Below are 21,910 nucleotides of genomic sequence, written 5' to 3' on the forward strand. Positions count from 1 at the left end.
ATAAGGGATAGAAACACCCTTCCTTCTCTGTTCAGTTTCCCTTTTGTCCTGCTTCTTGGTTCTCTTCACTCTGTTGAGAGCCCAAGCAGGGTAACCACAGGCTGAGAGGGCATTACGGACATGTTTTTTCCTCTTTCTTCTTGCCCTCTGAGCTGGTGGGCACACCTTGAGCTCTGTGTTGTAAGGTTCTGATCACACCCAGCTTGTGCTGTAGTGGGTGGTTGGAACCAAAGAGCAGATACTGGTCCGTGTGTGTAGGTTTCCTATATACTTCTATTTGGAGTTTCCCGTCCTCTCCTCTGATCGTGGAACAATCAAGAAAGGCCAAGCGATTCTCCTTAGCGTCTTCTCTTGTAAACCTAATATGTGGGTCCACAGCATTGATGTGATCAGAGAAGGTTTCCAGCTCTTGTTTCTTGATTGTTACAAAAGTATCATCGACATAGCGGAGCCACAGTTTTGGGGCTATGCCTGAGAATGAGGACAGTGCCTTCTTCTCAAAGTGCTCCATGTACAGGTTGGCCACTATGGGAGAGACAGGCGAGCCCATGGCACAGCCATGAATCTGTCTGTAAAATTGTCCCCGGAATTGAAAGTAAGTGGTGTTCAGACTGACACACAAGAGGCTTTATCAGCACAGAAGAAATACTAGTTCAGGACCACAGAGTGCCGTGCATCTCCATCTTGAAGCCTCTAATCACTCGTTTGAAGACGGTGAGGTGAAGGTTTTAAGCAGGGAGAAAAGATGGTTTGAAAGAGGAGTTAAGGAAGCTATTTTTGTTAAAAAAGAAAGACCTTCTTTAAACAGAAATGGAGGGCTTAGGTTTAATCTTCCTGTTATTTATAATGGGTTACTGAACCCCTGGAAAGGTAAAGGACCAGGACATTCAGATGCTAATCAGGTACTCAGGGTGGTTGAGCCAGGGTCTCACTAAGACAAAGAGGACTCTAATAGCCCATTAAGATTCTGAATAGGCTAGCTCGGTAGATACAAGGGGGGAGTTTCTGTTGAAACAAACAACTTTTTCTACTTCAGGAAGGCTCCTCCCAATGGGCGGGTCTTACCACAGAACAGTATTAATATCGGAGTTCTCGACCTAAATTCTGTTATTGACAATGACTCTTGGATGAGAGTCGAAACGTCTACTTTTTAAAACTGAGTCCAGATGACTACAACTGAAGCTTTTTCTACTATGGAACACGCCTGGACGAATGAGGGATTACACCGACAAGTTGAATTACACTTTGATCAAAGGGGGAGTTCCTGTCTGCACCGCCCTACTCTAAAGATGACTCAGAAGGAGCTTTATGTTAGACAGAATCTGATTGGCTGTAATAGTCGGAATATCTCGCTTGCCGTTGTGACCTTGGTTCCACTGGATCTTAGCTCATTTTATCAGTGACATTCTTCTAATAAAAGTGAACAATCACATCATATTTTCACCAAGACCAAGGTGTGTTGGGGGGGGGGGGCCCAGGTGTGTCAGGGGGGGCGGGCCCAGGTGTGTCGGGGGGGGGGGGGGGGCAGGTGTGTCGGGGGGGGGCAGGTGTGTCGGGGGGGGTGCGGGGGGGCCAGGTGTGTCGGGGGGGGGCGGGCCCAGGTGTGTCATTAAGCTTTGTGCGTTTCCTCTGGTCTTTAGTGTTAAGCGAACAGGACGTGTCTGCTCAGTCTCTGCGCTCAGTCTCTGCGCTCAGTCTCTGCGCTCAGTCTCTGCGCTCAGACCTGTTTCTCTGCCGTCGGAGCAGAAGTCTATTAAAAGACTGACAGACTCCAGACGTACTCATCCCAACACTACTTGCACTTTCATTTGTTTTGCTTTTCTTCTTTTCACTTCTGCTGCTATTATTGGCCTCGGCATGCAGTGAGCGTGCTGTCTCGCGTGCACAGATGTAGAATCTAACCGTGAACTGTTACGCGCCTGGTCACTGGGAGAGGAGAGAATGCTCTGAAAACCTTATTGACCTCTTACAAGAACTCAATAGTGCGACCTTTGCAGAAAGGCCCCATGCTGCTGCATTCATTCAGAAGGAATGGCTGAGTTTCTTGGTGCATTAAGTGTCCTCTCTATCTTGTCCAGACATAATGTTGTGTGTCCGAAGGAAGATTTCCAGGAAACTGGAGGTTTCCCAGAACCAGTGTTTGACAAATCACTTCAGACACAGTTGTAGCGACTTCTGTTTACACTAATACGTTTATGGAGGTTGAACATTTGTATTCGTACGTATGTTAGGCCAATGATGACAGGCTCGTACAGGCCTCTGCTGCAGATCTAGTCCAATAAAGTCCAGTTAAAAGGTTTGTCTTATACCAGTTTGCAGAAAGCGCGCAGATATGGGAACAAATCAATCTAAAAGTGATGTGTCCATCCTGGAGACACCTGTCATGCTGCAATGTCAAATAAATATGGGAAGGAGTTTCTGGAATGCCTGCCAATGTGGTCCGATAAATTTGGATTTGGCTAGGTGTTTTTTATTTTCATTTTTTATTTGGTTATTTTTATTGTATTTCTGTAATTTCTTTGTGATTTTAATGCATTTTTCCTGCTGTGTGAAGCACTTTGAACTGCCCTGTGTATGAAATGTGGTCTACAAATGAACTTGCCTTACCTATTTTGGATAGAATTGTAGGAAATAAACTTGTCATCTTAGTACATACATTGCAATTTATGTTGTCTTGTTAGTGACTTTCCTTGTTACTTGGGCCGAACCCATTATTCAGCATCGACAGCCTCTACATGCATGTTCATTAATCTAAAGGATCTATTAATACGGCAGACTATTTGACCACAGTTATGTATTCTTTCCTACTAAATTACACCATTAAAAACTAAGTAAACGTTGCCTAATCAATTGTAATGGGCATTTCACAGCCTCATGACATAAGCATGGGCATCGCCCTGTTACCGTAGAGACCGTCTACAACGCAGCTTCAATTAATGATTCAACATTACACACCACTTTAATTTTTTTATTTTTTATTTTGTGTAGTTTATTTGAGGTTAAATGCTAAATTACAGAATAGTCTGATACATTGTCTGGACATTTTTAATCGATAAAACGCAACAAATTCCAATGCAAACTATTTTTTTATTCATTTAATTTGCCAATAAAAGTTAAACAAATGCTAATTGCCCCATTCATTCCCTCTCATTGCCCAGTCATTCCCTCTCATTGCCCAGTCACTCAAATGAATGCCACGTCTCAAACGGGCAGATTTCTTACACGGCTTTGTTCTCTGGACAAAGCCTCTCGTCTCGTGCTCTGATGAAAAGCGGTTCGAGTGGCGCTGTCCAATTATAGACGCTTCACATGGCGAGCGTCGGAGCAGATGAAGGAGCGCTCTGTCGACGCCGTCCCTTTAAGGCGGTGATCGCATACAATCGGCGGCGGCTTCTTCCCGTGTCCAGCAGAGGAGGTGCTGGAGACCTGTCTCCTGTGTCTTGCAGAGGAGGTGCTGGAGACCTGTCTCCTGTGTCCTGCAGAGGAGGTGATGGAGACCTGTCTCCTGTGTCCTGCAGAGGAGGTGATGGAGACCTGCCTCCTGTGTCCTGCAGAGGAGGTGATGGAGACCTGCCTCCTGTGTCCTGCAGAGGAGGTGATGGAGACCTGTGTCCTGCAGAGGAGGTGATGGAGACCTGCAGAGGAGATGGAGACCTGCCTCCTGTGTCCAGCAGAGGAGGGGATGGAGACCTGCCTCCTGTGTCCAGCAGAGGACCTGCCTCGGCGTGATAAACTGATTCCATCAGACACATGCCCCTCTCCGGCCTCGTCCAGACCAAAGCCACCAGAGATTCTACCGGACTTACAATAGTCAGTTGTTTTCCGTGAAGGCTTCCTACCTAAAGACGACGCGCTTCTGCCCGTTTGTTTCCCCCCGTCTCACTGTCTCACTGTTGATTCTTCTTAATCTCAGTCTTATCCACTCGTATATTCCCACACCTCCTGAATGTGTTTGTGTGTAAGAGCAGTGAGTGTCTGGGTGGTCTCGCGTCTTGATTCCAGGAGGAAAAAAAAGATATCCTCAAAGATTGACTCAAACGTGCACGAGTCACGCTAGCATCGAGTGTGTAAACATGTATTTATTTATTTTTATCTTTATTATTTTTTCCCCTCCATCCCTTGTTGGGTTTTGTCTATGGGAGTTTTTGTTTATAGGAGATCTTCTACTGAAAGTGTTTTTTCAAACTTCCTATAAGTGATCTGTTCTTTTCCTCTGTATCTACCGGCGTTGCGCCAATGAAATTTCCCCATGTGGGACAATAAAGGAATATCTTATCTTATCTTATCTTATCTTAAACGAGAACAAAAAAGTCCAGTTTCCACAATATTTCCCCTTTATATCTTATGCCGAAATGTATCTAAATTGTTTGGTACATTCTCGGGCGATATGGCCTAAAACACAATATCACAATTTATAAACTGGCTCTCTTTTATTTATTTTTAAATTGAATTTATTTACGGTATATCATAAAACACATACTTTGAAGACGTACAACTACAGTAGATGGCGGTAAATGCACCTTTTCAGTTGGCTGCCAACAACGACAACATTTTATACTGTAACGTTTCCAAAAGAGCTGTACACAAAACGTTGAATACACATGCTCTACCAGTGCTCCTAACATAATGATAAAAAAAACAATAAATACAATACAATGGTAAATAAATAATCCAAACCAAATAGAATAAAAAATATAAATCACAACATTTGCTATAAAAATATAAAAAAATGATGAAACTCTTATTATTAATTATTCGTGTTTCTCCAAATTTAAAGCTACTCTAGGTGTTAGCAATAGCAATTAGCCGTAATTTGTTTTTGCCTCTTACATCTTCAATTATATGGCAATATCCACAGTTCCTATTATTGCCCTGTAAGCAAAGTACAATATTAAATAATACCCTAGATTGCCTTTCTTGGATGAATAAAGTTATATTGATTTTATTGAATATGTCATGATCGATATTGTGTTCTGGCCCAGGCCGAACTGTAACTGTGTCCATCCTCCACCACACAAGTGCAAAATACTGTACTTCTACCCACGTTTGTCTCAGTACGTGCCGTTTACTTTGTTCAAAAATACTTATACTTCCGTTAGATCGTGTTTAAACATCAGTTAAAAGGCTGATTCATTCCTGCCCTCCAGCTCCTTTTGAAACCACGTTGTCACAGTTCAACTCCAGCTCGTCACACATTCTGCCCGGGGTCAGTCCCTCCTTGGACCTGTTGAACTCCTCCAGCAGACTGTGGAGGAGGTCCCGCCGACAGCTCCGGGGTCTCCGGCTCGTCCCGCTGACAGCTCCAGGGTCTCCGGCTCGTCCCGCTGACAGTTCCAGGGTCTCCGGCTCGTCACGCGTCGCTCCGTGTTTGATCAGGATCCAGTTCCTTCCTGTTCCCGCGGCCCTCCGTGTGAGGGAGAAGCACCTCCTCTGGTCTTCAAAAGGGGCCTCTCGGGATCGTGTTTCATCCCTCACGTTTGGTTAAGGATCGTGGTGTTTTGCAAAAATGCTTTAGTTGTTAAGATACTGTGCGTGTTGATGGTTTAGGGTCGTCAAAGATACTAAAGCTCAAAATTGAATTGATTAATTTTGAACACGGATCCTTGCTGAAAATTGTACACAGGATGGAACTGAGGCTTTCCTGAGTAGTTTTAGGATGGTGTTTATCTACATCAGACCAGATTGTGTCATTAAGATCATCATCATTAAGAGTGCTTCCTGGAGGAGGGGCTAAAACAGGGAAAAGCTCTGAAAAGTCGATGTTGGATGTAGGCCCTTTAAGGAATCTGCTATTTCCTTGTGTCATTGTAATCCCTCATTTGTCCTGGAGTGTTCCATTGTAGAAAAATATTCAGTTGTATCATCTGGACTCTGTTTTTTAAAAAAATTATAAGTTTCGACTCCCATTCAAGAGTCATTCTCAATCTGCGAATCTGGACCGGTTGTTCTGCCGACAACAAACTTTGGCAACATTAGCTTAATTTAGGGACAAAACTAATGATTATTTTTCTTAGTATTTCCGTTTTACTTTTTGAATACAATATTAACTAAATAAAGGTAGAAATATGGCGACTAAAGGCTTCTGGATGGAGAATATGTACAAATAAAGTGTATTAATGATATTCCTGACATTTTTATTCAATCATGCCACTGGCTTTGTTGGTGTTTTTATACTATTAAGATGATCAAAAATATGACCAACAATTTGTTTTTCTCTTTGATTAGTCACAAATGTTTTGATTAATTGTTGCATTCCTAGCTTCATTGGCCTTTTAATTACAATATTAAATCTGGTTAATGTCATTACAACAACAATGACACATCCTTACATTTTGCTCTCATCAAATGTGTTACTGTTGCATCTATGATCTGGCTTTGATATATTTCTTGCCTGTTCTTTTGGGGATTTTGCCCTCTCGTCCCACGTCTTTGCACCAGATTATTGCATCTACGACACTGTGATATTTTTCGAGCGTGACGATGACCTCCTCCTCAAGAACCCGGACCACCTTTGCCCTTGAGGAGGCGGGAGCGTCTGAACTCGTCACGCACACGTCCGGATTGGGATTCTCGTTTGGTGATGATTGAACTGAGTCGTGGAGTAAAATAAGAAGATGAAGATTTCCGGGTCAGACGTACAGCTGCAGGTTAAGCTATTGTACGTAAGAGGTCACATCTACTGGCTTTAAAAATCAGAGATATTTACGGTTCAAACTGAATTGCAAAGTGGAGATGTTATGTTTTGGAAGGGACACATCTACTTTGTTCCTATATAGTCATTTTATATATTTGATCAAAGGCACAATTCAAAATGCAAGCTGTTGATTCCAATGAACATTTTCTAGATTTCTAAAGTTGCGTTGGTGAATGTGTGGATTGACTGAAGAGTAAACGGCTCTTGCCATAGGTTAAGGATTATGGTACACTTTATAGTCCCCATAGGAAAATGTATTCTCTGCATTTGACCCGCCCTTCAAAGCCGTGGGGGCAACCTATCAGGAGCAGTGCACAAGGCCCACATAATAACAGATTAGAGAACATGGGTGTACGTATGCTAACGCTAACACCTTCAGCTACATGACGCACAGACAACGAACTGTGGTAAGTGTCTGGTATGTTAACGTAACATATTAACAGTTATTCAGATAACTATAGCATAAAGAACATGCTAACAAGTTTACCAAAGCATCAGTATTGCCCAAAATCACTAAATCCATTGAATTCTTCTTCCTCTGTGTCACTTCTAAACAACTCCACAAACTCCAGAGGGTAGAGGAAGTGCATATTCTTCTTCTGCGTCGCTTAGAGCCTAGAGCGCCCTTTTGTGGTTGTCAGTGTGAAAATATCGAATAATATCACATCGCTCTGGAGTATAAGTCGCAACCCGACCAAAACTATGAAAAAAGATGCTTGTAGTCCGAAAATACGGTTTTATTCACTGAAAGCGTTCGATGTGTGAACCTCCTGCTCCCAAAAAACGCTGCCCTGCCCTGGCACAGAGTTCACAGTGATGAGGGAGCGTGCCACGGCCTGTTTGGAATCTCAGAGCTCGGTCATACACCGTACCCAATATTTTCAGACATTTACCGTGTGCATTTGCATACACGGCATCGCCATTATCTAACAGGGCCACGAAATTGAACCAGAGTTATATTGCGAGACGTAGTAGACATTTCTGCAGTCTCGAGACCACATTTTGCATTTCTTTTGGCTGTGAAATGCATCTGGTTCGGATCATGTTGGATTCATTATGCACTGTAAACGTTCCATCTTGACGCGAGTGCCGTGAGTCAATAAACAGAAAACGAGTATCGCTAACACGCACTAGCCATGTCACTGAAGTACATCTCCAATATAAATGTGATATTCTTCATCATTTACACTGAATAAGTTCTACCTACGTCTGTTTTGTCCATCTTCCCCGTGTAGAAGTCGCTCGGGTTGCAGAATCATAACTACGGGCCTTGCGTTCTTCAGGTGCACATTAGTAATACAAACCATGTCCGTTATAGCAGCTGCTCAGTGTTTGTTGACTGTCCCGAGCCCCCCGTCCCGAGCCCCCCCGTCCTGAGCTGGATTGAGCCCGTGGTAATCTGCTCCAAAAACATCTCATGAGCTCTCTCAACACCTGGGTCACTCTGGTCTAACCCCTGTTCCATAAACCTCACCGGAACAAGACAAATCAATGTACCTCTTATTTGCTGCCTTTTCTTATTTGATGCCTTTTCATTATTATTATTTTTTCATCTATTCTGCTCCAGTCATTCTTGTTTCGTACTAAAGCTTTTTTAACACTGGATCTGGTCTTATAACTAGTCAACGGTGCATAGTATATCGGGCACATTTGATTCATTATTAATTCATTTCGATTCAGAAACTATTTAAGGGGACTAATGATGAGTCATTGGAAATCTATTTATTTTCCCGTAGTTTTTCCCAAACTAAATTCTCTTTAATCTTTTGACTGCCAAAAAAGCTTAGACCTTTACAGTGCCTATTACAGGTTTTTACAATTTTCCAATTTGGACTTTATTTGGTGTATTATACCTGTTGTACATATACAGTACGGTTTTACACCAATCGAGCAGGTATTTGTGGAGAAAATGTTGAAAAATCTGTAGAAAATGACTCATTCCAGTCAAAGTGTATGCATAATTTACACAAAGCAATAACTTGTTTCACTCTCTAAACATTAATTCAACAAAAATAAAATCGCTCTTGTGTATTTTTTATTTGTCAAATTAATAAATTGTGACATTAGATGAGTTTTGGCCCAGTGTTCGCTGTGTAATTTCCTAGTGTGATGTCATCGATTACAAATAGGAAGTGAAATTATAAACCTAAAACATGGTGATAACATGTTTATAATTTTTTAGTATAATTCAATATATATTTATCTTTAATTGCATTTTAGTTCAATGAGTCATCCGACCTGTAGGGGGCACTTTAATTGTTAAACGCTGATTCTATCGATGACTTGACTTTAGCTTGTCCGGTAAGATTTGAGGGACTTCGGCGTAAGTCCCCTTTATTTTTTCTGTTCATGGGTTTCAGAATAATAAGATATTAGGACCGTCAACAATGTAGAACTAAATATTATACATGCAACAAGACTTTTTCCCATTCAAAAGATATAACCGGAAGCCAAAACCCATGAATAGCCGTTAGCATTAGCCCGCAATAAACAGAAGTTCTGAATAATCAAACATCCCCTTTTACATATGACGCAATGGGGGCAGATTAATTACATAAATATAATGTACTAAACATTTGAAATACAGATTGGCTTCATTGTTCATCTGTGTGTTTGAGTGTTCCATTTGGCGTGACTCTGGTCAGCATCGGCCGAGGAATCGAGTTTGACCAACAGGAAGCGGTGGAGGGATTTGCATCCATGAATGACTGTTGGAAAAAGTCCTAGCTTGACAAAAAAATATTTCATTGATTTTGAATTCATCGATACTAAAACCAGTTTTGATACAAATACCGATACTGGAAAAACGGGGCAAAATTTGACTTTTCCTGAATCATTTTTGAATGATCGAGAATTTAGCTTTTTCATTTGTATCTAAATCTAGTTTGAGATGTTGGCATTTTGCACACACAATATTTTGATTATGGAAAATTTTTCAACTTTTTTTTTTCCTTTCAACTTTGAAACGTGAAAAACTCAAATATAGAATGTCGATTTGATGCATTGTTGGTTTGAGGCTTCTAACGGTGACTGTGTTTTAGCCCTTTGTCAGAGCTTATTTTATATTTAATTTATAATGATGATGATGATGATGATGATGATGATGATGATGATGATGATGATGATGATGATGATGATGATGATGATGATGATGCAAACTTATACAATCTCAAATCTCTTTTTTTAACAAGTGCCAAAGAACCACAGTGGGTCAAACACATTTTTACTTCTTTATAAGGCTCATCTTTTTAACTGGCATCGATTTGTTTCCTGCGGCGACCCACTTTTCTGATTCCATTTCTTACAATAAAACCTATGTTATGTTAAGTTTTGTCCTTATTGCCTCACCCTTGAAGTGAGTTGAAACCCGATTTCTACAGCTCTAATAAAACCCATTATCTTTATCTACTTCCACTGACCTGTCAAAACTTTCCACGGCTCGTCCAGGTGGCGATAAGGTCTGTGCACCAGCTTTGAAATGAATACAAAAACTCCATTGTTGTTTTATGTTTTTGTTCCGCTCGTTTACGGCCCCAATAAGTGACTCATTATTCCTCCGCATTCTCATTATGAACTATTGCCTTGGATTTAGTGGCAGATTATCTCACAGATAGCGCGCGGGTTCGTTAAAGCTCGTTCTTGGCCCGGTTTCAGTTTTTTTTAGTCACGACACTCACCTCGTACGAGTCTTGTCCTTGTACGCGGAAGATAAAAGCCTCTTTATATTTAACGTCAGCACGCACTGGATGCAGTTGGTGATTTGCTTTTCTGCGATTTTAACTCTTTTTAACCAGTTGTTCGTTAGGCAGAGCAACAAAATGTCTGTTTGCCGTAGTAAAAGTTAAGTAATATTTTGTATCACTGGAACTCGCTAGAAATATTTTAAAGCCGAAAGTGTCGAAACAGTAAGAATTAAGAATAAGTTGATGGTTTTAGGTGAAAAAGAGGAGATTGATCGCTATTCTGTGACGCTGAGTGCCAACCGAGCGTCATAACATTCAAACGAAGTGGAGTTAATTGTCATTAAATTGGTGGATTTTATCTACAAATTTTGAATTTTTTATGCCTTCTAAGTAAAAAAAAAAGAATATACCTACCCACCTACCTTGAAAAGTGTCGGGTCGGGTTACAGCAAACATACAATTTATTTGGGGCAGCCTTATCTTTGATGTCAGAGCGCACTGGATGCAATCGATGCTCTGCTTTTCTGCGTTTTTAACTCTTTTTATCCAGTTTGGCTTGGGTTTTTTGACATATTGAAGAAAATCAACATGATCAGACTCATATTCACGGAGAAATGAGTCTAATGAGGAAGTGACTCTAGACTGTCACACCGCACAGACGAATCATGTAAAAATAAGATTTGCAACTCACAATAACACATTTTGAAGTGCGATTTATTGTTACAGAAAATATGGCAATAAATAAAGTATTGAAACTACTTTGTGGCACTGACTCAATAAATCTAAAGCAGTATAATCTCAGTAAAGACTTTGAACCACATTGTAAAAAACAAAGAAAAACACTTGCGCCCTTCTGCTATTAATTAGTAGCGAATAAAGTAGTTGTCATAAATTAGTTGTTGATTATTTGACCGTCTACAACTCGAATCTAAAAGCTTTTCCGTTTATGGTATAAAAAAAATGTAAACACACTAAATATTTAACACCCAAAATGTTTTTATTGCACAAAAAGTCAATACAGTGATATTTCTGAGGGTAATAAGGGGAAAAGTATCTGTTTTGTCACACTAATGGATTCAAATTCACTTCAAATTTTGCTTTAATCTTCTTTGTCTTGCAGAGCACTATAAAGTCCTTTGTGTATTGAACGTAGAAAAGCGTATTTTAATGATCTCGTTTCCCTCCCTCACAGATCCAGTTTGCCGATCAGAAGCAGGAGTTCAACAAGAGACCCTCCAAAATCGGACGCCGCTCGCTGTCGCGCTCCATCTCCCAGTCCTCCACAGACAGTTACAGCTCAGGTAACCACTTTATACACACTCTACACGTTTCTCTCTTCAACATGAGCGATTATGATTATCAAGGAAGTGTCTAGAGAAGAGAAGTCGACAATAAGATAAGAAAAGCAAAATGGAACTGTACAGAAAAGGTTGAAACGTTGTTAGTGGCGATGTAAGAGCATCGGTTTGGAGAGGAATAAAGACAATTCAATCAATTAATCAGCCTCCCCCAGATGAAATTAATATTACAATAAATACGGTAATGTAGAGCTGCCAAATGTCTTTAATGTCCTTTTCTCTCAGTTTGAGAAGTCTGACTTTTTGCAAGGTATCGTCCACCGTAAAGTGCCCCCTACAGGTCGGACGACTCAACTAAAATGCAGTTGAGATACATATATTTAGATTTTTTCTATAAAATTAAGTTAAGTTTTATATATTTAAAATGTTGCAATTTTTTTTTTTTTAGGTTTTCCCAGAATAGCAATTTTTTTTAGTTTTTATAATTTCACTTCCTGTTTGTAATAGATAAGATAAGATAGATGACATCACACTAGGAAATTACCCGGCAAACACTGGGCCAAAACTCATATAATGTCACAATTTATCAATATTACAAATAAAAATACACGAGCGATTTTATTTTTGTTGAGTTAATGTTTAGAGAGTGAAAAAAGTTGTTTCTTTGTGTAAATTATGCATAAACCTTTGACTGAAATGTCCCTTAATAGCCATAACAACAACAACAACAGACCAGTACCTTCAGATTGAAAATGGCGTCTGGATGGCAGTCCAAATGTCTCGATTGAAGAAACGGAGTGCCTTTTTCAAACCGTTGAAGACCGTTTTCAGTGGTCTACATTCTTGTAACGATCTCCTTGCCGGTGTTTGATGGATCACGCTGCACGTCCACCTTCATTACGCTCCGTCCTTGACTCACTTTGCGCTCCCTCGCCCTCCCGTGACGCGATTCGTGGGAAACTCGGCTCAGCGATTCAGGATTAGCGGTCGGAGGTCTATTAAGAGGCGCAGGCCGGGGAAAGTGAGATTTACAAGGCGCTGTGCAACGTCCGAAATCCTGATCGCCATAGCACCCGACCGGTAATAAAGTCCTCTCCGGCCTTCAGACTCAATTAGACGGTATAAAAGCCGTTTTGAGTTAAATGTGTGTTCTTATGGCGAGTAAAAGCAGGTGGATAACGCGGCCTGGTTTAAAAAAAGCTCCAAATGTCACTTGTCTTAAATAACCATGTTTTATGCTGTAGTTCAGTTCTGTCTTTTATGTTTTCTCTTGAGTTTCTTATGAGTTATAGTTAGGTGTGTGAAGTAAAGTGTGTGTTATGCGTTTCATCATCAACATAGTTTATTACAACCTATGAGTGCCTATGACGGCTTTTTCCGATTTTCTAATTTTGACTTTATTCGGTGTGTTTATACCCATTGTACATATGAATTATAGTTTTATACCAATTGACCAGGTATTTGTGCAGAAAACGTTGAAAAATCTGTAGAAAATAACGTAGTAGGAAGTGACACCCATCAGGGACACTCATTCCAGTCAAAGTTTATGCAGAATTTAGACAAAGAACCAACTTTTTGACTCTCTAAACATTAATTCAACAAAATAATGTCGCTCTCATATATTTTTGTCAAAAAAAAAAAAAAAGTGACATCAGATGAGGTTTTTTCAGTGTTTGCTGGGTAATTTCCAAATGTGATGTCATCAATTCCAAACAGGAAGTGAAATGATAAACTTTAAACATTAGCTTTTCTGAATAACATTTTTATAAACATTTAAAATATATAAAACTTAACTTTAGTTCAATGAGTCGTCCGACCTCTAGGGGGCACTTTAACATATACTTTACCTGTAACTTTACCACAAGCAAACGGCACCATAACTCAAAGTGGTTCTCGAAACTACCTGGAATCAGAACACGTTTGTAAAGGTCGACATAATCATTATGTTGTTTGCAGAAGAAATTATCGTATTTTAAATGTGCTGGACCTGAGTTTGACTGTTTTAAAACGTGAAAAACGTTTAATTGTAAGTTATCGCTCACTTATTGCCTTCTGAGGCGTTCTGTCAGGGTAAAGCTAACAAACATTAACCTGCTAACATTAGACTAAAGTGCTTTGCACACGGTCTTTCCAAAAAAACACGTTGCCACAGGGGAGAAAAAGGGTCACATTCACTAATCCTCTCGGAAAAGTAACAAAGTCCACATTTGATTAATTGCAAGCTTTGCGATTTCCTTTTTACCACCGTACACATTTTAGTTTACTGTGCGTAATGTTTCACTTAAGCGTCTTTTTAATCTGCTCTTTGCCCGCGCTGGTCCAAACCTCCGGCTCGGGGGTCACGTTCCCGCTTGTGCCCTGTTAACAGCGACGCGGTAATCGTAGCGGGCAGCGCCGTAACCGGACCCGGGCCAGACGCGAGGCAGATGGGCCCGGACGCGCTTTAATAACGGGCCGTGTTAATGCGCAGCTGCCCAACGAGGCGCTAAAAAAAGCCACAAGCGCAGCACCGTGTCATGAATGTCTTTGAGGGATTTGCGCGCGGTGTAAACTGTGCTTCTGCTGAGTGCAAATGGTATGAGAATGCCACTAATCGCCGGTCATCGCTGTCCGTTTTTCACGTAAGCATTGTTTTGGTCACTCCTCGAGGGCTCGAGTACGGGTTTATTTGTCCAACTCGACATTAAAGGTGCCATAACATGCTTTTTTTCACGTTTCGTAGTCTATCCTAAGTGTATAATTGATAATAAGGGTTGTGCAACACCCTTAACATAATAACATAACCCGTAAATACAAACGGCTTGGTTTGATATTCGCCCCCACGCTTGCGAAGAGCGATCTGGCTCCCCCGCCCAACCCGTGACGTAGTCTCAGCGAGAGCGTGTGTGCCCCGCCCACCCATGACGTAGTCTCAGAGAGCGTGTGTGCCCCGCAGCTGTCCGCTCCGCGCGTGTGAGTGACAACCGATAAAACTTCAGATTAACAGAGTCTACTTTGAGCCTAAATAAAACTGGTGTTAATTCTACAGCGTGCGCAGAACAGATATATATATATAAAATCAGTATTGACTTTCGTAAAATTTTTGCTTCAGTTTTACTTTACATTTTTAAACTTTAATCAAACCACGTTGCTGTCATTTCGAATCGTTCAATGTTGTGTTAAAGTGTTTTTTTTAAGAGGTCCACTGCCAAAACCTGCATCATTTTGTTTTTTTCTAATTCTACCGCATTCTCCGACTATAAGTCACACCTTTTTTCATAGTTTTGGCTGGGGTGCAACTTATACTCCAGTGCGACTTATATATGTTTTTTTCTTCTCTATTATGCAGTTTTTTGGGCTGTTGCGACTTATACTCCAGAGCGACTTGTATTTGTTTTTTTCTTCTCTGTTATGCATTTTTTTTTGGCTGATGCGATTTATACTCCGAAAAATACGGTAATCCAAGACCAAATCAAATACGTATACAGATTAATACAAGGAAAGCTTTGATTATTGTTCTTGTGACCCAGCCATGCGCAAATGTGACACATTTTAGAGAATTTAAATGGAAGTTGTGAGAACGCAGAGTTTCATTTCCTCTTTAAACCCTAGTGCAGAGAGTGCAGATGGTTGTTAAGCCCAGCGCGGTTGGTTACCGGCTCTGGCACATGATCCGGAGGAGTTACGGTCGCTTAAACGAGTGGGAGGAGAGTGAACCGCGAGCCTGCTGCAACACACGGGAATGTACCAACGAGTCCAGTCCAACAGGAACCAGCACAATGGCTTTCACGCACTACCTGACGCTGCAGAAGACTGAAGGCCATACGTTACCCTACAATATACAATGTACAACAACAATAGGCACAGTTTATACAATAGTACTCGTTTCCTCTTCTATACAATCACGGAGACGTTGCGATGATGGACGTGCGGGTGAAACTAAATTGGAGGAAAGATTATTATTATTATGGCAATGATTCCGTTCTGCTTTTACGGTGACAAAGTGCATTGTGGTGTTTTGCACGTAATAAAGTTTAAGTTGCACCAGCCAAAAAATGCACAATAAAGAAGAAAAAAACATAAGTCGCACTGGAGTATGAAATGCAGTTGCAAGTGTGAAAATAACAAATAATATCACACATAAGTCGCTCCGAAGTATAAGTATATAAGTATAAATATAAGTACAGTATAAGTCGCACCTCGGCAAAAACTATGAAAAAATGTGCGACTTATAGTATGAAATGCAGTTGCAAGTGTGAAAATAACAAATAATATCACATAAGTCGCCCCGAAGTATAAGTATATAAGTATGAATATAATTACAGTATAAGTCGCACTGGAGTATAAGTCGCACCAGCCAAAAAATGCATAATAGAGAATAAAAAACATGTATAAGTCGCACTGGAGTGTGAAATGCAGTTGCAAGTGTGAAAATAACAAAAAATATCACACATAAGTCGCTCCGAAGTATATAAGTATAAATATAAGTACAGTATAAGTCGCACCTCTGCAAAAACTATGAAAAAATGTGCGACTTATAACGGTATTATCTATACAATCATAAATTCTGTGCACGTGAAGCCAGCGCCTGTAAACACACAATAGCACATTAGGCACTATTGTGTTAGCTTTAATAGAATATAGCTTTAATAGAATATACCCTCTTATACACTGAATGGAAGTATGATTTTGTATGAGTTTATTGAAGCCGGTCCATGACGACTGTGACTAATGGAGCCTGTGTTCTCAGCCGCCTCGTACACCGACAGCTCCGACGACGAGACGTCTCCTCGGGACAAACAGCAGAAGAACTCAAAGGGCAACGGAGACTTCTGCATCAAAAATATCAAACAGGCCGAGTTCGGACGCCGCGAGATCGAAATTGCAGAGCAAGGTTTGTGTTTTTAATCTTTCAGTTGACTGCGCACACGCTCAGAAGAGGACGCTCTCACTCCCCCGCTGCAAGAGATTTTCACAATTAAGTGTAGATTTAGTGCTGCCATGTGCTGGATTTCCTCTTCAATCAATTAATGAAAACACAGCAAACGAATGCAAACATGACAGTCTGGTGTTCACATCAGCTCTAAACCCGGCTGCTGACCTCTATAACGGCTGCTTTTGTCCATTGTCTTCAGAGATGCCGGCGCTGATGGCTCTGAGGAAGAGGGCTCAGGGGGAGAAGCCCCTGGCAGGGGCCAAAGTGGTGGGCTGCACCCACATCACGGCACAGACGGCTGTAAGTGTGGCTGCTAAGGGGTTAATACTGATTTAATACCACCACCATAACAAAAACACACTTTTTTTACACAATAGACTGTGATTTTGTGCTTTCTTTGTAGCACACACTACGTGGTCTTATACTAGATCATGCTAAACCTGTCCATTTTTAATCCCCCTAGTATCAATAGTTTCAATACTAGTTTTATTATGATTAGTATTTGATTTTCAATACTTTTGGCAGATGAGATTGCAATTTTAATTTATTGGATCAAAAGTACAGACTTTATCAGCTTAAATCAACCTCATGTTTTAATCATATGATATTTATAATAAGTTTTGGTGAGATTTGCTTCACTTTAGTTGGTTTAGAATAAAAGTGTAAATATATTATATGTCATTAACCCAGTCATGTCCATGTGGTCAGGTCCTGATGGAGACTCTGTCCGCTCTGGGCGCTCAGTGTCGATGGGCCGCGTGTAACATCTACTCCACCCAGAACGAGGTGGCAGCTGCTCTGGCCGAGGGAGGTGAGGCTCTCCACTGTGCAACACCTGCTCCTCTCTCCTCTTTTCACCTCCTCTCTCTTCTTCTCCTCTTTTCACCTCCTCTTTTCACCTCCTCTCTCTTCTTCTCCTCTTTTCACCTCCTCTCTCCTCTTCTCCTCCTCCTGCAGAGCTGCACCACACACTCTACATCTCACGTGACATAGATGATGTTACTCATGTCACAACAGTCCTTTAAGTCTTTGTGAATCGTTGCATTTGGGATCTGACTCTGTTTTGACAGATGATACATAATTGTGAATTGTACTTATTATGATGTCATCTGCATAACCTGGATTGCAATACGAGCGATCGTCATGACGACATGTCCATCTGTGGTCGACCGAACACACAACAGCCCTGAGGAAGCGATGGTCTCAGTGAAGCTAATAAACAGAATCACCAGATTTGAGGTCACTATCTTATGTTGTCTCGATCGTGGTTGTGAGTAAAAGTTTTAGAACGGTCACATGTCCTCACAGTTCCATAGTTACATGTCCTCACAGTTCCACAGTTCCATGTCCTCACAGTTCCATAGTTACATGTCCTCACAGTTCCACAGTTACATGTCCTCACAGTTCCATAGTTACATGTCCCCACAGTCACATGTCCTCACAGTTCCACAGTTCCATGTCCTCACAGTTCCATGTCCTCACAGTTCCACAGTCACATGTCCTCACAGTTCCACAGTTCCATGTCCTCACAGTTCCATGTCCTCACAGTTCCACAGTTCCATGTCCTCACAGTTCCACAGTTCCATGTCCTCACAGTTCCATGTCCTCACAGTTCCATGTCCTCACAGTTCCATGTCCTCACAGTTCCATGTCCTCACAGTTCCATGTCCTCACAGTTCCACAGTTCCATGTCCTCACAGTTCCACTGTTCCATGTCCTCACAGTTCCACTGTTCCATGTCCTCACAGTTCCACTGTTCCATGTCCTCACAGTTCCATGTCCTCACAGTTCCATGTCTTCACAGTTCCACAGTTACATGTCCTTTCAGTTCCACAGTTCCATGTCCTCACAGTTCCATGTCCTCACAGTTACATGTCCTCACAGTTACATGTCCACACAGTTCCACAGTTCCATGTCCTCACAGTTCCACAGTTCCATGTCCTTATAGTTCCACGGTCACATGTTAAAGCTGTTGTTGGTTTACAGTAAGAATTGCCGTGGCGATAGATAAAGATGATGTGGAGTCATAAGTGTTTATCTGCTCACTCACAATGGCACAGTTCATGAGATAAAGTGTAGGTAACGTGCTCGATTACATAAAACTCAATCAACAGAAATAACAGCCGTAAAACGGTAAATAACATCCAAAACAAACTCTCTGAACAGTAATCGCTCGTATGACCCGATCTGAGATGTTAGTGTGAGTTGTACGAGTAAAGACAAATGTAAAAGCTGCTGCAGTTTGATAACAAACACAAACGTCTACAACTCCACTAAATGTCCAGCTTGTACTTTGTTATTTATTATTGCCTTTTCAGCGTATTTTATCGTATAGTTTCCATTGTAGAAAGTTTGAACGAAACAGCGGCTCCATAATTCTGCCCTTCAGTCCTTTATGTTGGGGTTTTATTCTCGAGCATAACCTCTATTTCTGCCATAAAACCCAGTGATTCATTCATATCATATATCACATTTAACACTCTATTTTTACCCTCGTCATATGTATAAACCTCCTGCTTCTGTCTGTAGGACGTATATAAACCTGCTTCTGTCTGTAGGATCTATATAAACCTGCTTCTGTCTGTAGGATGTATATAAACCTCCTTCTGTCTGTAGGATGTATATAAACCTCCTTCTGTCTGTAGGATGTATATAAACTTACTGCTTTTGTCTGTAGGATGTATATAAACCTCCTCCTCCTTTCTGTAGGATGTATATAAACTTACTGCTTCTGTCTGTAGGATGTATATAAACCTGCTTCTGTCTGTAGGATGTATATAAACCTCCTGCTTCTGTCTGTAGGACGTATATAAACCTGCTTTTGTCTGTAGGATGTATATAAACCTCCTGCTTCTGTCTGTAGGACGTATATAAACCTGCTTTTGTCTGTAGGATGTATATAAACCTCCTCCTTTCTGTAGGATGTATATAAACCTGCTTCTGTCTGTAGGATGTATATAAACCTCCTACTTTTGTCTGTAGGATGTATATAAACCTCCTCCTCATTTCTGTAGGATGTATATGAACCTGCTTCTGTCTGTAGGATGTATATGAACCTGCTTCTGTCTGTAGGACGTATATAAACCTGCTTTTGTCTGTAGGATGTATATAAACCTCCTCCTCCTTTCTGTAGGATGTATATAAACTTACTGCTTCTGTCTGTAGGATGTATATAAACCTGCTTCTGTCAGTAGGATGTATATAAACCTGCTTCTGTCTGTAGGATGTATATAAACCTGCTTCTGTCTGTAGGATGTATATAAACTTACTGCTTCTGTCTGTAGGATGTATATAAACCTGCTTCTGTCAGTAGGATGTATATAAACCTGCTTCTGTCTGTAGGATGTATATAAACCTGCTTCTGTCTGTAGGATGTATATAAACCTCCTGCTTCTGTCTGTAGGATGTATATAAACCTCCTGCTTCTGTCTGTAGGATATATATAAACCTGCTTCTGTCTGTAGGATGTATATAAACCTGCTTCTGTCTGTAGGATGTATATAAACCTCCTGCTTCTGTCTGTAGGATATATATGAACCTCCTGATTCTGTCTGTAGGATGTATAAACCTGCTGCTTCTGTCTGTCGGATATATATAAACCTGCTGCTTCTGTCTGTAGGATGTATATAAACTTGCTTCTGTCTGTAGGATGTATATAAACCTCCTGCCTCTGTCTAGGACGTATATAAACCTGCTTCTGTCTGTAGGATGTATATAAACCTGCCTCTGTCTAGGACGTATATAAACCTGCTTCTGTCTGTAGGACGTATATAAACCTGCTTCTGTCTGTAGGATGTATATAAACCTGCCTCTGTCTAGGACGTATATAAACTTGCTTCTGTCTGTAGGATGTATATAAACCTGCTTCTGTCTGTAGGACGTATATAAACCTGCTTCTGTCTGTAGGATGTATATAAACCTCCTGCTTCTGTCTGTAGGATGTATATAAACCTCCTGCTTCTGTCTGTAGGACGTATATAAACCTGCTTCTGTCTGTAGGATGTATATAAACCTGCTTCTGTCTGTAGGATGTATATAAACCTCCTGCTTCTGTCTGTAGGATGTATATAAACCTGCTTCTGTCTGTAGGATGTATATAAACCTCCTGCTTCTGTCTGTAGGACGTATATAAACCTGCTTCTGTCTGTAGGATGTATATAAACCTCCTGCTTCTGTCTGTAGGATGTATATAAACCTCCTGCTTCTGTCTGTAGGATGTATATAAACCTCCTGCTTCTGTCTGTAGGACGTATATAAACCTGCTGTGTTTTGTCGTAGGTTTCAGCGTCTTCGCGTGGAAGGGTGAGTCGGAGGACGACTTCTGGTGGTGCATCGATCGCTGTGTCAACGTCGAAGGCTGGCAACCCAACATGGTGAGACCACTGCGACATGACACGCCTGGAGCGTGTCAGTACTGCGCCCGGGGAGTGTCAGTACTGCGCCCGGAGAGCGTCAGTACTGCGCCCGAGAGTGTCAGTACTGCGCCCGGAGAGCGGGAGAGCGTCAGTACTGCGCCTGGAGAGTGTCAGTACTGCACACAGCCAACACGGCCCTTCTTTCTTTGTAGTATAATAATATCTGTGCCGTATAACTAACTCCAATGACCCGTTATGTATATTTTATTGTTCTTTTTGATTGATTTTGCAGCTCGGGTTTTCTTTACAATACGGTTTTTAGAAAAGGATTCACTGGTATAAACCTGTCAAAGTTAATGTTTCTTTCTTTGGCATGAAGTAGTTTCAGTGGGTTTATTGTGATATTTTCAACCGTGAAACAAATAATTGGCTAAAACTGCAGTTGTATCACGATAAAGCGTTAATGGAGAAGACACAGTTTTAGCAGAAAAGCGTGTACTTTTGTACGATTATTGTAAATATGTATAATCTAGTAGTTTAGTAATGTAATACTAGTAATCATTCTCTGAAGTATACACAGCGCATCTATTTTACTGTGGGACGTTTTAAAAAGATTATCAACCTAATAATTGTTGAAATATGGCGGCTGAATGGCCCGTGGTCAGGTGGGAGGGTGACATGAATGCGGCGGATGCACTTGGAATGATTATTTATTGTGCTGGTCTGAGGTCACGTGCCGTTGACCTGCCTCTGGTCCACAATCTGACCTCATCTGACCTGTCTCTCTCTCTTTTGGTCAGATCTTGGACGACGGTGGCGATCTCACTCACTGGATCTACAAGAAGTATCCAAATATGTTCAAAAAGATCAAGGGCATCGTGGAGGAGAGCGTTACTGGGGTGCACAGGTCAGAGCCGCCTCCCGCCACCTCACACCTTCTTCCTCTTCTGCTTCTTCTTCCTTCT

The 21,910-nt window shown here is 41.1% G+C and overlaps 1 protein-coding gene across 2 annotated transcripts in view; it reads left to right on the forward strand.

Annotated features, from left to right (window-relative positions):
- ahcyl2b (adenosylhomocysteinase like 2b) overlaps window positions 1-21,910 on the forward strand; it is a 57,082-nt gene that overhangs the window by 19,756 nt on the left and 15,416 nt on the right. For both annotated transcript variants that reach the window (XM_072454805.1, XM_072454803.1), the window contains exons 2-7: window positions 11,570-11,678; window positions 16,405-16,548; window positions 16,790-16,890; window positions 17,299-17,401; window positions 20,869-20,963; window positions 21,746-21,852. In XM_072454805.1, coding sequence (XP_072310906.1) covers window positions 11,570-11,678; window positions 16,405-16,548; window positions 16,790-16,890; window positions 17,299-17,401; window positions 20,869-20,963; window positions 21,746-21,852 — 659 coding nt within the window. The remainder of the gene's footprint in view (window positions 1-11,569; window positions 11,679-16,404; window positions 16,549-16,789; window positions 16,891-17,298; window positions 17,402-20,868; window positions 20,964-21,745; window positions 21,853-21,910) is intronic.

Source organism: Eucyclogobius newberryi, unplaced genomic scaffold (assembly GCF_026437365.1).
Source record: "Eucyclogobius newberryi isolate DKJ021-1_F unplaced genomic scaffold, fEucNew1.0.hap1 SCAF_2, whole genome shotgun sequence".
NCBI lineage: Eukaryota > Metazoa > Chordata > Actinopteri > Gobiiformes > Gobiidae > Eucyclogobius > Eucyclogobius newberryi.